Raw genomic sequence first — 21,132 nt, 5'->3', positions numbered from 1 at the left:
TCTCTCTCCTCCCATTCTGCTGGAGTCCACACCCACACCCCGCCCACCCCATTAAAGACAGAAGGAAGTTTCAACAAATTATAGAAAGTTTAAAATAAGTTAAAGGCGGCTCCTCTCAAACTATATGAGTAATAACCCTAGCTGCAACGCTGGAGGAAAGAGGTGATGTAAACGATTTAATGTAATTTAAGTAGGCTTTATGATTTTTCTAAGTAAGTGCAGGCTTTGTGGCTGCAGGCCTCTTTTGGTCTCAAAGCCATACAGAGTTTAAAAGCAGGCAACACATTGCATCATGATTATTTTCCCAGGACCGCAGCACTCTTTTGGACTGAATCCAACTAAGTCATCTCAGTTCAGTGCAGACTAATCAAAATCAGTGGGTAGGATAAACTTACACCCACTAATTTCAGTGAGTTGACACTATTATTAGTTGGATCCAGCCCACTTTCCACATATTCACTCATGTTCAACAAGTGGCAGCATAATGAAACAGAGGAAGACTGTTCCTTGCTCCAGGTAAGCAGCACCAACAACACGGGAAGAAGACCAACCTCGCTCACATTAATTGCCACTTCCTCCTTGGAGGCACCACTTGTGATCCATCAAAGTGGGCTGTGATCCATCAATAAGGCCATGTCAGCAGCTATCAAGCCCTCAAGGTGATCTCTATGGCAAGGCTCCACCATGTTTCCCTCCCCGCAGTGTTTGACCAGCAGAGGGCAAACAAGCCAGAGCTTCCAAGTGCTAAGGGGGAAGAAATGAGATGACATCACATTTGCGAAGTAGGTATTATTTATTAAGGCTTGTATTCTCCTAGAGGAAAAAAGTTAAATCTGATGCTGTCCCATTACTCCTTACATCGGAAGCAACAGTCCAGAGACAAAGCTATATGTTCTAAATACAAGTCTAAATGATACAGCTTAAACTTTCATTTAAATCGGAGGTCCTCTTGAGTAAGTAGATTTCAGAAGATATTTGCTTTCTAATATAAGTAAAAGATCCTCTACAATAAACACGTGCAGGTTCGGTGTGCTAGAGCAACAGGCATGAGCATCAAGAATTCATGCTTAATTTTGAAACTCCGGTTGGTGGCCATTTCTTCAATAGCTTCCTCATTCCACAAAAACATGACAGCAAATTCCGTTTCTTAAAACAGTTGTTTTTACTCATCCAACAGGAAAAAAAAAAAATAGACACATACACACAGTTTTAAACATCTGAAGCATAATCCATCATATGAGTCTGTACTAAGATTCTATATTAAAGCTCACCATTATTGGTATAAAATTTTAAATGACATTTTAGAGAAGGTGGGTGAAGAACAAAAACAGGGGACAGATTAAAAATGATTTAATGGGTATTAGAAAGCTGAAAAAAGCCTTTAAAAGCCACATTGCCCCCAAGCCCCTGCGATGCTGAAAACATTTAAACCATTAAAAAACTACAACACAAGAAAAAAAAGATGGCAGAGAAAATTTCATCTTTTTGTTGCAGGATATGATATAGCAGGTGCACACAAAATTCATCAGATATGGATGAAAGGCTGCTTTTAGGCTGCATGAGGAAGAACCCAAGGGGAACATTTCTCATGCAAACTTCACTGAAAAGGACTGAAAATTATGCAAGTGCAAAATTGCATTTGTACAATTTTCATCTATGCAGCCCATGCAAGATGTGATACTTGTGAATTGTTCCCTTTTCATTTTCTACAAGACAGAAAAGTGCTTTCAGGATTTTTTTTTCTTAAAAAAACCAATCAACAAAACAGATAAAAAGTGAACTATACAAAGAGATCTGAACTTGCTGCGTTGTCAATGCTTTTGACTTGGATGTTATTTCGCCAAATAAATGACAAAAAAGTAAAACACACACAAGGTTTTTTTTGTATGCTTGCCATGAAGGAGCAAGACAATTTTGGAGACTGTTGAAATAAGAGGATCTGCAGTACATAAATATAAAATTATAGTGAATTTTCAGATTAGAAACATAATTTGTGTTGAAGGTAAAAAGTCTTTGGGAAATACTAATATTTATCAGAAACTTCAATTATAGATGAACTTCTTTAACCATTAAAAAAACCCCAGCAAAACACCTTTATTTGTGGATTCTACAGCATTTTACATAGAAAAGGTACAAATTAATGCATATTCACTAGGGCAAAAAAAACAAAAACAAAACCAAAAAACCAAAAACCAAACACACACTACAATGTACTTAAAAGATGCAACAATTTAATTTCCCCTGCACAAAAAGATATTGGAGCTGAAAGTTTTACAGCCTCCTGATGCCAGAATACAGCATCAGAGCAAATTTTTAAAAAGATTCAATTTTTCATAATCAAATTTAATATCAGTTCTAGTATATATATATATATTTATATATATATTTATAGCAAACCATATATATGTTTATTCTTATTGTTTATTTCGATTCTGACGTTCCTGTAAAGAAAAAAAAACATCGTATTAGATCACTTATTTGTACCTGTACCTTAGATACACTGCCATGACCACAGATTTATAGTATCAGGACATATAATTCTCTCCGTATTTCAGGAGTTTTGTTCCGTGTGCACAATGAACAAGGATACAACAAAATTCCCTCATTAAGGGGACACAACTTGGGTTCTACTGTTATGCCATGGACATTTTTAAAAACTTACTATGATCAATGGTCGGCATCCATCTCTCGGGAGACAATTGGTAAGAACTCAATGTGTTCTTATAAATAAACCTCTGGGTATGAACTCAAGCATTTAGTGTGGCAGCACCTGAACTTTGGAACTCCCTGCCTATTGAGATCAAGCAGGCTCCTCCACTGTACTAGCTAAAAAACAGCAAGCAGTGAACTAAGTAAACAAATAAAGCCAAACGCGGGTGGTTGTGTGCCCATCAGCCTCAAAACAAAACTGGGCCACCCAAAAACAAGACAACGGCTTCTATAGTCTCAGCTGACTTCCCAGTAGAGGAAAATGTTTGCTTGCAAATTTAAACAGAAAATACCCTGCAAAGAACCTCGCAATAGACACTGGCCTGCACTTTTTTCACTAGCTTGCTAGTGAGTGGTAGAAAAAGAAAAGTCCACCCCTCCTGGCAGCTACCGGTACCTTACCTTTTATGTTGGGCACAGCCCAGTAGTGACCAGTGGCATAGCTTCTCTGTCTTTCCAAAAGCGCACGCCACTTTTGGTCACCAAGTCAGAGAAGGGTGAGGGAGTAGGGAGCGCAGTGCAAGCAAAATGGTGGACCCAATCCTGCGCCCTTGCTGCTGTGCCAGCACACTTCCCCACTGCCTTACCAACTGTTTTGGTAACTGGCAGTAATGCACATCTTTGAGAAGCCAGGCAAGGAATGCCGCCCTTCCCATGCTGCTACTGGCACAGAGCCAGCCCCCTAATTTCATAGAATCATAGAGTTGGAAGAGACCACAAGGGCCATCGTGTTTCGTCGACACGAAACTCCATGCACTTTCCAAGAAGTCTGCAGCTTGGAGCTACTGAGCTTAACCTCAAGTCCCAGTTTAGATGATACATAAAAAACAGAAATTGGCTTTGCATGGTCTTGCCAAGCCAAGGTGTAGTTTAGCATGTAATGTGAATGCAGCCAACGTCATGAAATCAGACACCCTCTTTTATGATTTTGCAACTGCTTTTTTAAGCTGGTCTGGGACCGATATGCTTTGGCTGCTCTGTTCATTTTACTGTTGTTTTTATCACTTTTAAATCTTTGTCAGCCACTCTTGAGAGTCCTTTGGCTGAAAAGCAGGAGATGAACTATTGCAAAGTCTCACAAGTACGCAGAAGGGGACTTGGGACTTGTGTTTCTTTGACCACAGTCCACCCCACATCATGACACTGGGACCATGCAAGTCCCTAGGCTTTCTGAAAGAGGCTCACTGGATCCCAGCCTGCTACTGTTCTTTAGAAGGAAACCACGGCAGCCTTACTGATCACCTAAACAGGCCTGCTCTCCGAGTTTGAAGGAACACTTTTATGTCATGAAGAAACAACTCCAAAACTATGGCCCAAAGTAGTATTTTAAACCTTACAGTAGCTTGTTGTTTCGGGAACAGGAGTTGCTGCTCAGAAAAACAACAAAGGCTGCAAGAAACAGTGACCTTGCTCACACCAATTACTTTCTGGAAAGTGGCCTAAGAATTTTGTTTTTGCATTATCAGTCACTAGAATTTTTTAATACAAGCATTAAGCTAAGTCTACAATGCTAGAATTTGTTCTGTATATTATTCTGATATACTTAAGTGGCGTAAAAAATTCCACTGCTGTATTTTCTAAAGCACTACTCATAAAACCAGATCCCACACTTCCTTAGGGAGACAGTACTTTATTCCCCAGGGAATTGTAAAATGGAGGCATTTCAGGTAAGTCAAGGGAAACTCATTCAGCCTTACTTTTTCCCTAGGAAGAATTACATATACAACACATTCCCAGGTTTATCAGCAATTTATGGACGAGAAGCTCTCTTTAAAAAAAATGGATAAACCTGGAACCTGAAGCAAACAGCAGCTGAGACAGCCTCCTCATCAGGTAGGAGCAAGGGCAGGTGGAGCAGCTGAAAGGAGCACATCTGATTTGAGAGGCCAACTTGCTGCCTATACTTGGTAGAGATGTACAAGGAGCATTCTCCAGACTGAAGCTGAGGGAACTATTCCCAATGCCTGAATCATGTGCCCTTTTGCCCAGGCTGATGGAAGTTCGAGATCTTTGGCCTAGTTGTCCCTCCAGTTCTCCTACATTCTTGGCTCCTTTAAATCCATGTTGATTACTGCTATTATGCTTATCTTCTTTCTATTAGTAGTAGTAGTATTAGTATACTGCCCTTTATCCGTAGATCTCAGGGCTGTTCACAACAATAAAGTACAATATATTCCCAATGAACTGCATTTTGCAATTTTTGAGGGCAATTATTTGAACAGATTTTAATTTTCTGCCTTGTATTATTGTTGTACTGTGCACATAAAGTGGAACGAGGGGTTACACCAGTAAAGAACCATTTACTTCAAAGTTAAAGCTCATTTACTGTTCAACCCCACTTTCCTGGGCCTTCCCTCGTGGAGTTCAGTTGAAAAAAATCCCTCTGTAAATTTTGCAAGTTACTTAACGGCTGACTTTTCAGTCTTACATATGACCTGTAATGTTTTATTAGAAGCGTACAAATTCAATTGCAATGGGTATCAAAATATTTGGTGCAGCTGATGAGTACTAACAATGACACCAATTTTATTGAATACAGGTCAAGATCCAGATGTGTTTGTTCCACTCACACAGGGAGGCTTTTAAGCTTCCTCAAATTGGACCTCCAATATTGTGGGGTGGGGGGGAGACTTCCCCAGAAGGACATCTCATAAGGCACAAGAGATTGTCTTCAGAATGCATTCCTGCCCCTGCGCACAAGCAGACATGGCAAGTGGTAGTGGATGGGCTTGGATTCCACCCATACTACTTCTAGGATGAAAGCCAAATCTGACATCTTAGACCAGTGGTGGCCAAACCTGGCCCTCCAGCTTCTTTTGGGACTACAATTTCCATCATCCCTGACCACTGGTCCTGTTAGCTAGGGGTGATGGGATTTGTAGTTCCAAAACAGCTGGTGGGCCAAATTTGGCCACCACTGTCTTAGACCAACTAGCAGAGATTACGTATGGATGCTGTGGATCTCTGGAATACCCACAAGACGTGAAACATAGGCATTTGCTTTTTAAAACAAATCAGAAGCCCCTTTCAAGCCTTTGGGTCTCTCTCCCCCTGCCCTCCCATATTTCCACAAGTTCAGTAAGACATTCTAGAGCCAGTTTACCTTCCGCACCACCTCTTCCTCCTCCTGGCGCTTTTCGTAATGGGAAAAGTCATCAAAGATAGAAGTTGTGTGCTTGTACGTAGCAATAATTTTAAGCACTTGTTTTGCTTTTTCTAAGGGCACCTCCTGAGTGTCACGGGAGTTTGTAACTGGTTTGTTGTCATTGTTCTCCAGCCTGATGTGTCGGAGTTGGTTGTTGGGCACATCTTTCACAAAGAGCCACTTGACATCAAACTTCCCCTTCCATTTGTCCTGAGACCAGACACCAGCACTGGTGCCGTAATCTACTGGCGACCTCATTTCCGCCACTCCACAGAAATGTCCACTGCCGTTGACACTGAATAATAAGTAGACTGGACCCTTACTATTCATAGAGCGGAAAGCACTGTCCAAACGCTTGTTGCCATGTTCTGTGCTACACCAAATGGAATATTTAATGGAACGATGAATATCGTCCTCAGAATAGCTCTTTATTATGAACACGCGTCCATTTTTAAGGTTCCATTCGAAATCCTTAGGGTTATAACTGTGAGCAGCTTTCAGTTTTTCAAGGACAGGGTGGGATTCGCTGCCTGGGATGGAGTTTGATGGGGTATTGCCAGGTGAGTTGTTCTCATTACCAGTTCCTCCACTTTGGCCAAAAGCTGCATTTCTGTTACGAGGCGCCACCCATCGGTTTTGAGATGGTGGCGGCTGAGGGTTCTGGTATGGCAGCTGGGCCAGTGGAGGTGGCTGGGGAGGAATAGGCTGAATGATTTGTGGCTGTGGGACTGACTGAGGGGAAGGGATCTGCTGAGGAGTTGGAACTTTGGCCACAGGTCCCTTATTGTCCCAGGTACCAATGTCCATGTTATGTTTAATAGGTGGTGGAGGTAAAGCCCCTCCTATCACAGGACCACTTTTTGCTTTCATCTTGGGCTGAGGCTTTGCGGGTTTGCTAGCAATTGCAGCCCAAGAGGTTGGCTTAGATACTGGCAAGTTTATACTTGATCCCCCATTGCCAGACAAAGTGCCTGTCATTCCAGCACTGTTGACCACAGAACCTACTGTTTTCACGGCAGAAGCTGTGACGTCCCCACCAATCTTCAGTCCAACCATTCCCTGCTCGATGCTGTTCATTCCAGGAGCTTTGTTTAGAGTATCATTATGAAATCCTGTCTGCCCGTCCACCATAGTACCACCGAGGGAACTGGGCGGGTAGCTGTAGCTGCTTCCGTAAGCTGAGTTCTGAGTCTGCTGCCCTTGGGATCCACTTGTTCCCCATGCTGAGAAAGGTGGGTTTTCAGGGAAAAAATTGAATCTGTGCGGGTAAATGTTGTTCCCCAGTCCACCAGGCTGTCCAAAAACAGCATCATGCATGAAATGATGATCACCATTACTGAGCTGTCCATAGGGAGTGAGGTATGGAATAGGAGGGTCTCCTCCAGTTGACCATGGTGCTTCACTGAGAGAGTAGGGATAGCTAATAGAATGCGGGTAATAACTGGACAGGTAGGGATCTGTCATTGATGGATAACTGTTATTCTGTTAAAGACAAGAAAAGTAATTTCAGATTCAGATATTTACAGTGTTATTCAAACCAGAAGAGATGCTTCAGAAAAGTACAAATCTTATGTGCTGCTGTAACTGAAAGAGCTATCAAATGCCCTCAATGTTTAGAAGTGTCCCCTTTCTTAACAACTGTTTCAGCCTCTCAGATGAAAACAGGTTTAGTATTAGTTCACAAGCTTTACAACGAACAGTTTCATGGGTGAATCTTGGAGACATGGAGAGGTTTTTGTTTTCCCGGGCAGCCCCACTATCATTTTATTATACGCTAAAAACTGTTTTTCATCTGCTTTCGTAATTCTGTTACTGTATTTTACTTGCTTGTAAATCACTTTGAGACTTTAGAAACACAAAACTTTTTGAAAAACAAAATTAATAAACCTAAACCATAAGCCTTGTCTTCTCTGCTTCAGTGGGCATGTTAAGCCAACTAGTGAGTTGTGACTAAAGTACTTTCATAAGATGCCAATGTTACAATATTAGAAATGGGTTACTTATGCCTAACGACTTTTATGAATGCTCTCAAACGCAGTATTTCAGCACATGAAGTTAGTTGGTAAAATCTAAGTGTATAAAAATGTGATACTGTGCAAGCAATCACAAACATTCCTAGAGAGAAAATATAATATAAATGCAAGTTCTAATAACATTTCCACCCCCAATTATTGCAAATGCACAACTCTCGTATTTGACTCTCCTCGTTCTCTCTGTTTCAACTACCTGCTAGAACATGTCACTTCTGCCTCCCTGAAAAGTCCTGGCACTTTGCAATCTTCTCTGTTGCTCTTTCGCCCATGGCTCTGGTTATTTTGCACACTCATTAATCTCACTAGCATTTCTCGCTCAGATTAATTCAGTTTGTCTGTTCAGAATTGTTCTCATCATTCTTCATCTTGCCAGCTATTTCAATCACATTTTACAACTCACTGGTTCTACTTCACATTCTCAATCTTATTGTCCTTTTACTCTACTGGCCGGCTACAGTGAATGTCGTCATTGGATCTAGCAAGGGAGTTCTTCAGTTCATTTTAATTTATTTATTTTTAACATCTTTATGCGCCCCCTTGCCCAGATTATCCGGAGCTTTGGGCTGGGCTGTCACCAATATGCTGATGACACTCAGCTCTATCTGCGGATGGATAGCCACACCGACTCAGCCCCGAACGCACTGACCAGATGCTTGGAAGCTGTGGCGGGATGGTTTCGTGGGAGCCGATTGAAACTAAATCCCTCGAAGACAGAGGTCCTATGGCTGGGTCGGGATGGCATGGGGATGAGGGACCAACTCCCTTCTCTTGCGGGTGCCCAATTAGTGCCATTCCCTTCTGTTAAGAGTTTGGGTGTAATCCTTGACGCCTCCCTTTCCATGGAGGCACAGGTTACAGAAACAGCCAAGGCGACATTTTCCCACCTTCGCCGCATCAAGCAATTAGTCCCTTACCTTTCCCGCCCTGACCTGGCCACAGTGATCCATGCAATGGTCACCTCCAGGCTTGACTACTGTAATTCGCTCTACGCGGGGCTGCCCTTGAAGCTGTCCCAGAAACTCCATCGGGTGCAGAATGCTGCAGCGAGGCTCCTCACGGGGTCTCTCCCATGGGAGCATATTCACCCAGTGCTTTTCAAGCTGCACTGGCTCCCGGTGAAGTACAGGGTCAGATTTAAGGTGCTGCTTTTGACCTTTAAAGCTCTTCACGGCCTAGGACCCTCGTACCTACGGGACTGCCTCTCCCGGTATGCCCCACGGAGAGCCTCTATGTCCATAAATAGCAACACCCTAGTGGTCCCGGGCCCTAAGGAAGTTAGATTAGCTTCAACCAGAGCCAGGGCCTTTTCAACTCTGGCTCCGGCCTGATGGAACGCTCTGCCTCATGAGACCAGGGCCCTGCAGGATCTGATTTCTTTCTGCAGGGCCTGTAAGACAGAGTTGTTCAGCCTGGCCTTTGGCTTGGAGCCAATTTGATTCCCTCCCTCCCTCTCTTTCTTTTTTCTTTTCCTTCTCCTCCTGCGAAGAGGCATTTTAATATTTTAATGTTTCAATATTTTAATGTTGTATTTTAATTTTGTTTTAAGTTGTAATCATTCAACTTGTTTTTATTATTGCTTGTTAGCCGCCCTGAGCCCGGCCTTGGCTGGGGAGGGCGGGGTATAAATAAAAAAATATTATTATTATTATTATTATTATTATTATTATTATTATTATTATGTTTATATCCACCCTTCCACCCAAAGGAGCCCAGGAAGACAAATTTGTTCTCAAGGCAGGGATGGGGAAGCTGTGTCTCTTTGGATATTGTTGCCATCAGTCCCAACCACCATGGCCAGCAGCCAGGGATTATGGAGTTTTAGTCAAAGAACAGGTGGTGGGCCATAACTCGCCATTCCAGTCCTAAGGTATTATGTCTCCTTACCTACATTGCCCAGTTTCCTGTTGCATTCCCTTCCCTCACAGCCCTGACTAATCACCTTCTTTCAACCTCAGTAATAGACTCTCCCACTCTTTAAGTTGTCTTTGCTCCTGAACCTTGAAAACCTTTCTCCATGTCATTTCTGCAACAGCAACCTTTTATCACTCTTTTTTTATTTAGCCTTTACATAGCTCCTTTTCTCCTAGGCCAGTCATAACAGCCCAGCTGGACCATATCAAAGGCCCACCCAGTTTAGCATCGTATTCTCACAGCAGCCACTCAAGATGACCACTGGAAGATTCCCAGCAGGGCATGAGTATAACTGTACTGCCATCACTTGTTCTTCTCGGAAACTGAGGTTAAAAGGCATACAAATACACGTAGTACACTCCCCTCTTGACTAGTAGTCACTGACAACCCTGTTCTCTGTGAATTTGTCTAAACATGTTTTAAAGCAAAGCTGGTGACCATTACTCTTGGAGTACCAAACCGCACAGCTTAGTGATATGAGCATATTGAAATCGAGAATTTACGCAGGGTAATTTGCATTATAATATTTTCAGATTCCCTACTTGTAAACTGAACACTTTGAAACTTGCCAAGCTCTTCTCATATTCTCATAAACAAGGCTTCCTCCAGGCCATTTATTAACAAGCTTAAAAGGACAAGTGCCAATATTAGTCCCAAAGAACCCCACTTCTTACATCCCTCCAGTGTGATAAGGGTGAATTCATCCCTACTCCCCGTTTTCTGTTACTTAACCAGCCCTCTTATGCCATGACTTTGGCTTTTTGAAAATCTTTAGCTTTTTGAAAATCTAAGTAAATAATGTCTACTAGATCACCATTATCTATGATGGTTGGCACCCTCAAAGAACTATAAAAATTAGATGGAATTTATCCTTGCAGGAGTTATGCTGGTTTCTTGTCAAGATTTATTATTCTAGACGCTTGATAATTATACCTTTAATAATGTTTTCCACCAGTTATCCTAGAACAGTTGTTAACCTGCCTGGGCTGTAATTTATCTGATGCCCCTGAATTCCCTTTTAAAAAATTGGTTTCAGAGTTTCCTGTCCTCAAGTATGAAGGCTGATCTTAATGACAACTTACTTGTCAGAAGGTTAGCAATTTCACACCCAAGTTATTTAATAGCTCTCAGCTAGTCCTTCTAGTGCCAGTGATTTGTTGGTTCGTCAATAAGGCCTAGAGCTTACTTTGTCACCACTTCTGGCCTCAGTTCCTTGGATTCCCAAGTTAGTTCAGGCACCAGGATCTGCCCTACCTCTTCAACAACAAAGACAGGTGCAAATAATCCACTCGGGGTGTATCCAACTAAGTCCTACTCAGAGTAGGACCTTAGCTGGATATAATCATCAGCTTTGCTGCAACTTCCTTTAGCACATGTTTGGACTCCCTTGTCATCTAAAGGTCCAGCCAACCGCCTAGTCAGTTTTCTTCTTCTTCTAATGTATTAAAATAATCACTATTCTGGAGTTAACAATATTATAAAGTTATCTTCCCTTTCCTTCCATTCACCCTGCAGTAGATTAATCCCTTTTCAGGCACCAACCAAATACACTGTTCCTACAGTCCCATGACTGATACTTCAGAAATAATAAAGATACAGTAAGTTCTCAATTTACGCATGGGTTTTTACTTTCTGGAGATCGCACTTAAAGTCAAAATTATGCTTGGGCACATTGGGTGCAATGGCAGGTGTGATTGCCAAAGTCTTCTTTCCCAGACACCAGTCTGCTTTCTGTTCCCTTTTTAAACATTTTTTTGCCAAGTGTGTAAAGCTGAATGTGTACAAGTTAAAATTCACATAAGTTGCGGGCAAAATGTACTTTATTGTGGGCTTACTGTACTTTACAATTGTAAAATATAGAACCAAAAAGCCAAAACTGAATCAATTTAACTCTCTACACACAGTTGACAAAACAAATACATTTTCAACAGGCAAAAAAGTATCAGGATTGTAGGCACCTCTCTAATTTCAACAGGAGCAGTGTTCCATATTACTGGTGCGTCTATGCTAAAATAGATGCATTTTATTCAGTGCCATTGGATATAACAAATGCAAAAGGTAAGCATTAATAATTCATAGGAAGAAACAGTGATTCCTACCTAACAGGTGATGCTTTTGCACTTTGACACCCTAACTTTGCACTACATCTAACCATGGAGACTTTAGCTATCTTATAAGACCACACACCATTCAAGCTAAAAGGAGCTGTAATTCCAAGTGACCTAGCGTACCTTCAACCTCAGGTCTTTTTGATATCCTAACCTTTTTAGCACAACTTTGTGACCTGACGCTATCTCGTAACTCCAAGTCTAACATTTCCATGTGCAGCCGTAGCGGAATAAAGCCGTTTTACTCATCTTTGGTAAATTTCCCCACTACAAGTCATACCTTGGTTTTTGAACGCCTTGGTACTCGGATGCTTTGGCTCCCAAATGCCACAAACCCAGAAGTGACATTCTGGTTTGCAAACTATTTTTGGAAGCAACATTCGACATGACTTATGATTGGCTGCAGGAGCTTCCTGCAGCCAATCAGAAGCCTCACTTTGGTTTCCGAACATTTTAGAAGTCAAACAGACTTCCGGAACGGATTCCATTTGGCTTCCAAGGTACAACTGTATTTTGCTTGCCCTCTGTCACATGATCCCTTAATAAGTGTTTGACTATTAAGTTGCATTTCAACCAATTTCATCTTAAATTTCTGGGTTGCTGTTGTTTATACACACTTTCGGGCTTCTTGAAATTAAAATCCTAATTGGTCAATTTCACCTTTTTCACCTGTTATGGGTTTCTGATGTTGTATTACAAATGTGCAGCTTGATAGTTAAGAGTGTATGAAAGATTGTAGCATGGCAAACCAACTTTATTGAAGATATTTATTTACAAGATTTTCACAAAGAAGTTTTAAAAGTAACAATTATACCTATTTAACAAAACAGCATGGCCTGTCCACCCCAGCAACAAGCTTCACCTATGTGAATGCCACACAGCATATAGACAGGGCTTTAGACCCGGTTTAGACCACATGGGTGGTGCTGTGGTCTAAACCGCAAAGCCTAGGGCTTGCCGATCAGAAGGTCAGTGGTTCAAATCCCCGCGATGGGGTGAGCTCCTGTTGCTCGGTCCCAGCTCCTGCCAACCTAGCAGTTCGAAAGCACATCAAAGTGCAAATAGATAAATAGGTACCGCTTTGGCAGGAAGGTAAACGGCGTTTCCGTGCGCTGCTCTGGTTCGCCAGAAGCGGCTTTGTCATGGTGGCCACAAGACCCAGAAGCTGTACGCTGGCTCCCTCGGCCAGTAAAGTGAGATGAGCACTGCAACCCCAAAGTTGTCCGCGACTGGACCTAACAGTCAGGGGTCCCTATACCTTCTGCTGAAAAAGTGGCCAGGGTCTCATCGGCAGGCATTGCCTCATCAAGCTTTGCTGAAAATTCCAGTACAATTACATGGAAGGACTGTATCACAGTAAAGGACCATGCAAATAGCTACCAGCTCATATTGGACTTCTTCCTGGACTACTCTTACCCAAAGAAATGATGGATCAGTTCAGATTATTCAATCAAATTACTCAAGCTGTCAATACACCGTGATACACATGCCTACACGGAGAAGTATTGTACTGGAAGCTATTTTCTGAGATGATTCCACTGTTAAAATATTCCACTGATAAAAATATTCTGCCTTTGGGTGGTCTGTTAAAATTTGAGCATGTCATTTGTTCAAGGTAATACCTATACATTTTTAAACTCAGACTTTAAAACTCTTTAATACAAATATGATATTTTTATTAAAAATGAATTTCTACAGGCCATCAAGAATATGCACCATATAAGTTCCAGTACTTCTTTTCAGCAATTAGTTACCATCAGTTACCATCCTTAAAAAGCAGAGCAGTAAAAGACCTGAAGGTAACCTAGTTCATTACCCTGTAATAAAGCATGATTCTCCATATCTAACTATTTCTGGGAGAACCCTATATCGCATAAGTTATAGCATGGTAGTTAACAAAAAGGAGCAAACCATGGTATGCCCAAACCACTTAAAAGATAAGGAATAAATTCAGCCGACAAGAGAAGTGTGTCAAGCATCACTTTACTGGGGAAGATAAAATTTTCCAAAGTCACTACCACGACTGAGAAGGAAAAAAGTGTTTAGAATCCTTTACAAACTAGTTATTTAATTAAGATGATGGGCAACTGCTCAGCAGCAGTGCCATACAAGTAATTTATTGTTATTATTTGGCCTTTTTTAGTTGCTTTATACAGAAAGAAGCACCTCAAGACAACTTTACAACAAAATAAAACTCTCATCATGAAAAAGAAACCCCCAAACAACTTGCCTATTTTAAGTGTTGGGCTAGCATGATGTGTTGAACATAGGCAGCTGGGCTGAAGTGTGTACCAACTAAGTTAAATATCAATTCAACTATTTTCACAGGGTGGCCTTTGGGGAGCCAGTACCTCTCATACAGATTTAACTCACAGGGCTATCATGACAGTTAAATGCTTTTATACTTCCATTATAACCATTCATCTATGCAACTGAGGATCAAATTACATGTGATTTTTTTTCAAACTACACGTGATGGAAAATGGTTGAACCCTTTACCTTTACACCCCTGAAGCTGCCATTATCCTCAGAGGGAAAGCTCTGCATCAAACAGCAGCTTTCGGGATAACTTAAGTTGAAGGATCAATGAGGGGGTAAAAGGGTCAGAACATCCTCCCAACAGCCCCCAAATTCATTTACGGTGCTGCTACTGATTAGGGGCATGGGTGGCGCTGTGGTCTAAACCACTGAGCCCCTTGGGCTTGCCAATCGTAAGTTTGGCAGTTTGAATTCGTTCAACAGTGTGAGCTCCCATTGCTCTGTCCCACCTCCTGCCAATCTAGCAGTTCAAAAGCATACCAGTGCAAGTAGATGAATAGGTACCACTGCAGTGGGAAGGTAAATGGCATTTGCATGCACTCTGGCTTCTGTCACAGTGTTCTGTGTGCCAGAAGCAGTTTAGTCATGCTGGCCACATGACCCGGAAAAAGCTGTCTGCAGACAAACACCCGCTCCCTTGGCCTGAAAAAGTTTGGCTCTCTCTACCATATATTAGAATGATTTCCTTAAAAAAAAATAATACACAACTTTCTGATTATCTTCACTCTCCAAAAGCCCTTTTTTGAAAAAAAGAAACAAATAATATTTTCAGCAGCGCTAACTAACCTGATTTGACTGTCCAGAAAGGTAAGGCTCAAAATCGCTGTCGTGAACTGTATCTTTCTGATGAAGAGAACCATTTTGCACTGAAACAAAAGAGCTGAAGTTATAGCCGTGTACATTCTTGAAGTTTCAGTAAGAACCATTTCCTAAAGCACAGTGACAGCATATGTAAACAAAGCAGTTTTTATCCTATGGCACTGTAAATTCAGAGAAGGCAGAGGGGTCAGATTTCAACAAGATGGGGAAAAAAATCTTTCACAGGAACGCTAAATGCCATTGTTGCCTATAAGACTAGTTTGAATGACATTTACTGAGCAGCTTGCAAGCAGGTTTTTCAACAACCTGCAACACAGCTTTGGCAAGAACAGGAGTAATATTCATACAATGTACTAACATACTCTTTGCCTGAGAAGGAAGACTAGAGAAGCTTAGCAAGCAAGAGCAGAAATCTGAGAGGCCTCCAAGTCAGCATGGCATGCCAGGAAGAGGTCAATAAAATGCTAGCTGAATGGTCTTTAAAGTTCAAGTCTTGGTATCCTTTATGTAGAATGGAGACTCTATACTTTCTCATAACAATCTGGATTATTATAGGTATTGCTCTTTATTAGTGTATAATAACTAGCAAAAATATTTGTTTTTTTAAGTCAGCTTTTCAGACCGCAGTCTAAGGAACCCTGGGATTCTTGCTTATCACAGGTTCCTCACTGAGAAGACCTTCAATACAGACAAGTATCCCTGAAAGTCAGATTGACAGTTATTATAATTTCCATTGTAATGTGCAGCTTCAGGGGAGCGCTAGGCATGGTCTTAGGTGCACTCAGTTGACACAGGGATACACTGAAGCCCAACAAGCCTGGCCAGTACTTCATGTCTGCTGCAGGAAGCCTACAGCAATCCTCCATATCCAGAACTGTTCACAGTGTGCAGGTATTTGATGGCAGACCAGATGATAGGAAACAAACTCCATGAAGATAGGAGGTTTCAAAGTCACTAACTAGTTAACATGTGTATTTAAGTTACCAGAAGAGTTTTATAAGTAAAACATAATAAATGTTCAAATACCACCTTAGATAGATATCAAAAGGATAACTTTTAGGGTGGACAAAATTTTATGTGCACAAAATCAGAAGTCTTCCTTAAGCGATGCAAAAATAAATGAATTAAGCCTTTATGAAACTACAAACCCCCATACTGGAAACAAATATGATAGCTTAGGGCAATTACGAGTTTTAAACGGCTTAGTGTAACAAAATAAGAGAAAGCATTTATACTTAATTGTTGGGGAGGGATTAACCACAGTGCGAACAATTAAAACGCTATAGAAGGGCACTTCGAGAACACTAGACAGAAGATGCCAAAGCCAAGGACTACTGAAATCTATGGGCTCTAGCATGCCTAACTCTGTTCTGGGTTGTACTCAGGGATCCAGCAAAAAACAGGAAACTGACGGCATAGCATGGCATAGCAAATGATACTTATGGTGAAGTTTTCCACCTTGTCTACCATGCTTACTTTTTAAAGCTGTTTTTAAACCCCTCTTAATTTTGTTGAAAATATATAGGCTTAAATAACTTCCCGCCAGATTTAAAATTCCAAATACTAAACTAGTATGAAGAAAAGATCTGGAAGATGATGCTAAACGATTCCATAATTGCTTGTGGAAACAAGAACGACTCATCTGAACATGCAAATTATACTTTTGATTTTGATGTATTGTGGTCCGCCTTTAAATTTCAGAATTGGGTGGACTATAAATCTAAATAAAATATGTAACAGCGTAATCCAAATGTGATGGTGACTATTTGCTCTCCTACATTCAGCTGTGTCAAATGTTGCTATTTTATACATAATCTCTGCATCTTGCAGTCAAGAGGAGTTTGAACTTTGGGATGAGTGCTCCAAAAATAGTTTCAGTGGAAAAAAGAGCAGTGATGTGTCAACTCCCATGACCTATAATCCCATAACTACCAATAATACTCTGGTGACAGAAGAGGAAGCGGCCTAACTGCAATACAAAATTAATACATTCTTGGAAAATTTACCTATTTTATCTTTTCTTTTATACAAATGAAAACAATGCTGGTGCAAAAATAAATAGGTATGCATCGTTTTTAAACAAAAACTGAGACAGATGTCTGCACAGAAACAATGGTGTGAAAACATACAAATAGTTTAACACATTGATCCTAATCAAACATCCTGAGTAAATGCCACTGAAATTCAATAAGACTTACTTCTACACAGGATCTTGTTGCATTTTAATAAGATCTGTTTCAACAGTGAAAGCCAAGTTTCATCCAGTATATTCAATCTAGATCTACTTTCTGAACCACCTATTTTAAATTAAAAATTTCCTTACCTTTATTATCTTGTCCTTTCGGTCTCTGTGATGTCATAAGCACATGTTCAGATAAAGAGAGATAGAGCAGATAATATGTCATTTCCTGAGCCACAATAAAGCAAAAGATCATTCCAATTTAGATATATATAGTAATCCATGATATATAAAGAATATATAACATTGTAACCTACACTGACAGACAGGGCAAAGCCATGTAAAGTCCTACAGTTCCCAACTACTTTCTTCCTGATCTTTGGTTTCTGCATCTGTTACCAGTTTAGTCAGTCAGTATGTACAGTGAACCATCTCAAAGTATTTGTTAGTTCCAGCTAGAAATGGTCAAGGGCACTGCATGAACAGTATTCAATGACTCCCAAGAAATTAGTACAAAATGAACACTCAGTAGTAGAGCACGATGACAGTCAAGTATTCAGCATGGTATTTTTTAAGAGAGGGAGAGGAGAGACTCCTGTTGCATTCAGGTCCTACATTTAGGATTTCCAGAGGCATATGGTAGGCCAATGTGAGAACAGGATGCTGGACTATGTGGGGCATTATCCTGATCCAGAAGGCTCTTTGATGTTTTTAGAAACCCCTCGCCACCTCATGAGACAAGGCTGGGGACTGCAAGGCAGACACACTGGAAAAGAACTCCGACTCAAGAGCAAAGGCAGAAACAAAGAGAAACAGATAAGGGAAACAGCACCTAGCTTTAGCATGTGTATGAAATGCCAAGGGAGGAATTGCTAGGAAGAGATAACAAAGAAAAGAGCAGTTGACTTCTTTGGGACCTTCAGGAGTATGTAAAAACCTGCAAGGGGACAGAGTAGCTGCAACAGTTTACACAGGGGTCACTGTGGGCACACATGTATACAAGGGCCTTCCCTGGTACCTACAGGGTCCCACTCTCCTGCTAAAATTAAGACTTCAAAGAAACATCCTATTGCATGCAACAGAAAAGTTTGTGTTTTCCGCCCATGAAAGTTTCTGTGATTTGCAGATATGCCATTGGGCCCAAAAAGGTGGATAAACAAAGATGTGGGAAATGTTGGATGTTAAGAAAGACATATGAAGAGGAACACTAAAGTTTTGGGCATCCCAAGCACAAAGAGAAAAGTGGAAGGGAAGGTAGCCACATTTCCAAATTTAAGAAATAAGTAAAGCAAAAAAACAAAAACAAAAGTTAAGTCTTGTGGAAACCAGAGAAACACCCCCCCTTCAGAAACAAATCAAGAAGTAGCACATCAAAGAATGACATATACACAGGGTAAGAAAGCAAGAAATAGGTGGTGGGAAATAAAATTGAACACCATAACAAAGGGCACTTACAGTAAGCATCAGAAAGGCTATCTAGGTACCTTATCAAATTTATTATGGCATGAGCTTTTGCAGGCAAAGCTGATGAAGTAAATTTGTTAGTCTTTCAAGATGCCACAAGTCTCTTTGCAGTTTTTACTGCAACAGACATAGTTACACCTCTGGAAAATACATAGGCTTGATACAGTTTTGTGGCTATGACTGTGAGGTTGCTGGTCCAAACCTTGTATCAGTCATGGTATCACAAGGTAGCCTTAAGCAAGCCACTACTTCTCAGCCACAAACTGAGACACAAATATATACTATTTACCTACTTTACAGTACTATTGTTAAGAATTACTGAGATAATAGAAGACCATTTGAAAATCCTACAGAATTGTCATGTATGAATAAAGGGAGAAGCAGTTCCCCACAAAATCCAAAACAGCAAAGAGAAAAGTTCCTCCAGGAGAAGGATGTGGAGCATGTATTTCAAAGAAGGAGGAAAGATCCAGAAAGTGGAAGGGGAGCTGAAGATACCGTATTTTTCGCTTTATAAGACGCACCAGACCACAAGACGCACCTAGTTTTTGGAGGAGGAGAACAAGAAAAAAAATATTCTGAATCTCAGAAGCCAGAACAGCAAGAGGGATCGCTGTGCAGTGAAAGCAGCAATCCCTCTTGCTGTTCTGGCTTCTGGGATAGTTGCACAGCCTGCATTCGCTCCATAAGACGCACACACATTTCCCCTTACTTTTTAGGAGGGAAAAAATGAGTCTTATAGAGCAAAAAATACGGTAAGTAATACAGGCCCTACACAGTAATAGGTAGCTTGCGGCCGTCCAGATGCTGTTGGACTCCAATTCTCCTTATTCCTGACCTTGCTAGCTGGGGCAATGGAAACTGTAGTCCAGCAACATCTGGAAGACCACGCTTCCCATCACTACCCTACACTGTACAGCTTAGTGGGGAAGATATGTGAAGCGTTTGGTACATGAAGTGCATCCCAAGGCATGTGTGCATGTACATCTTTCAGAATAACACTTCATGAATCTGATGACATGGACCATAGTCCATGCAAGCTTACGCCATAGTACATTTATTAGCCTTTAAGTCGCAAGACTTTATTGCAACATCCAATTATCTTTCCTCAAAAAGGACCCATACAATGACTGCAGATGTCCAGTTCACATATTGCACAAATGCAAACCCTGGTTTGGCACCAAATATTCAACAAAATCACGGCCAATTGCAGCTCCTGTCAGAGGCACATATGTGTTTATCTCACCCTCCCGTTAAGCGTGCACTTAATGTACACAACCTTCGGATGCACAACGCTTGTAACAGCCCCTGCGAGGGCCTAGTAGTGCGTGTGACACAGCCAAACTCTTACGGGACTGAACAAAGGCCCGGAGGAGGGGGAAAGGAAGAGGCGGAAGAAATAAAAGAAAAACCTCATCCCTCCCGCTCCTCCCAAAAAAAGAAAAAAAGGACAGGGCTGGATTTGCATAAAACGGGAAAGAGAAACAAGGGCGAGTGTGGATAAGGCAGGCTGGGTGGGTTGCTTAGGCCCAGGAAGGAGAATTAAAGGGAGCTCGAGGTTTAAATTGCAAACAGAAGGAAATGCAGGGAGGGGAGAAAGGGGGCGAGCGCTGCCCGTTTTTCCCTCTCCCCACGCCCACCCTTGATCCGCTTACCTGGGGGTCAACGCTGGTGGCAGACATCTCTCATGCGCGCCCTGAAGTGGTGGTGGCAGCGAGGGGAGGGGGGGAGGGACCGGGGAGGGGAGGGAGGAGGAGGAGGAAGGAGGAGGGGGCGGGGGGCGAGGCCAGGCGCGGGTGAGGAGGGCAGGGGAGTAGGAGGGTAGGGGTGGGTGTCCAGAGACCCAGGCAGAGAGAAAGGGAGATGGCTGGAATGTGGGTGGGTGGGTGCGCTCCCCCCTCCCGCTTCTCCCAGAGGTGGGGGGAGGCAGGGAGGGAGAGGGGTGGGGGCGGGGGCGCGCTGCGCAGGCGCGTGGCAGGGAAGACGAAGAGGGGTGTGTGGTGAAGGGGGGGGGAGTCTGAGGTCAAGGGAAGGAGGGGAGGGGGGAAGGAGGGCTGCCGCCCCCCCGCCCTCGTGCGTGCGCGCCCTCGCCGGCCCGTTCGTGCGCGCGCCCGTTCCTCCTCCCCGCTCCCCTCACATCGCGGGCCGCCTCCTCCTCCTCCTCCTCGCGCAGGGCTGAGGGAGCCGCTGTTGCCGTTGCCTCCGCTCGCCTCCCTCTGGGCCTGAGGGAGACGGGAGAAGCCTTTCTCCGGCCGCTCTTTCCTTATCCCCTCTTCCCCAATTGGACCGCGGCTCCCTCAGAGAAAGAGGCAGCGGTGCTGGAGAGATAATATAGATATGTATCTATATATTTATTATATATATATATTTGCCTGCCGGAGGAGCCTTCCAACTCCAATGGCGGCGGGGACCGGGCGGCGGTGACGTCAGCGCCACTGGCGCGCG

The 21,132-nt window shown here is 42.3% G+C and overlaps 1 protein-coding gene across 2 annotated transcripts; it reads right to left on the bottom strand.

Annotated features, from left to right (window-relative positions):
• Positions 1-774: 774 nt before the first annotated feature.
• On the bottom strand, positions 775-20,636 carry YTHDF1 (YTH N6-methyladenosine RNA binding protein F1). Of its 2 annotated transcripts, XM_081011237.1 has the most exons (5): positions 20,343-20,636; positions 17,368-17,392; positions 15,012-15,091; positions 5,813-7,336; positions 775-2,441 (listed from the first exon to the last, which is right to left on the bottom strand). In XM_081011237.1, the coding sequence occupies exons 1-5, from the start codon at positions 20,367-20,369 to the stop codon at positions 2,415-2,417; spliced, it is 1,683 nt and encodes a 560-aa protein (XP_080867363.1). In that variant the 5' UTR covers positions 20,370-20,636; the 3' UTR covers positions 775-2,414. The 2 variants fall into 2 exon arrangements, with proteins under 2 accessions (XP_080867363.1, XP_080867362.1); XM_081011236.1 differs by lacking the exon at positions 20,343-20,636 and having other exon boundaries at positions 17,368-19,158.
• Between the last annotated feature and the right edge of the window lie 496 nt (positions 20,637-21,132).

Source organism: Podarcis pityusensis, assembly GCF_964106645.2.
Source record: "Podarcis pityusensis genome assembly, chromosome: 6".
In the NCBI taxonomy this organism is placed as follows: domain Eukaryota; kingdom Metazoa; phylum Chordata; class Lepidosauria; order Squamata; family Lacertidae; genus Podarcis; species Podarcis pityusensis.
The sequence above is the reverse complement of the archived record's forward strand: the minus strand, read 5'-3'. Positions and strand labels throughout refer to the sequence as shown.

What these genes read in the sequence shown, in the direction of transcription:
- YTHDF1 (XM_081011236.1), bottom strand. Translation starts at nt 17,479, where the DNA reads ATGATCTTTTGCTTTATTGTGGCTCAGGAAATGACATATTATCTGCTC. An exon ending in TTTCTGGACAGTCAAATCAG is followed by an intron (nt 7,337 to 15,011) that starts GTTAGTTAGCGC and finishes TGTCTTTAACAG; the next exon opens with AATAACAGTTATCCATCAAT. An exon ending in AGGAAGAGGTGGTGCGGAAG is followed by an intron (nt 2,442 to 5,812) that starts GTAAACTGGCTC and finishes TTTTCTTTACAG; the next exon opens with GAACGTCAGAATCGAAATAA.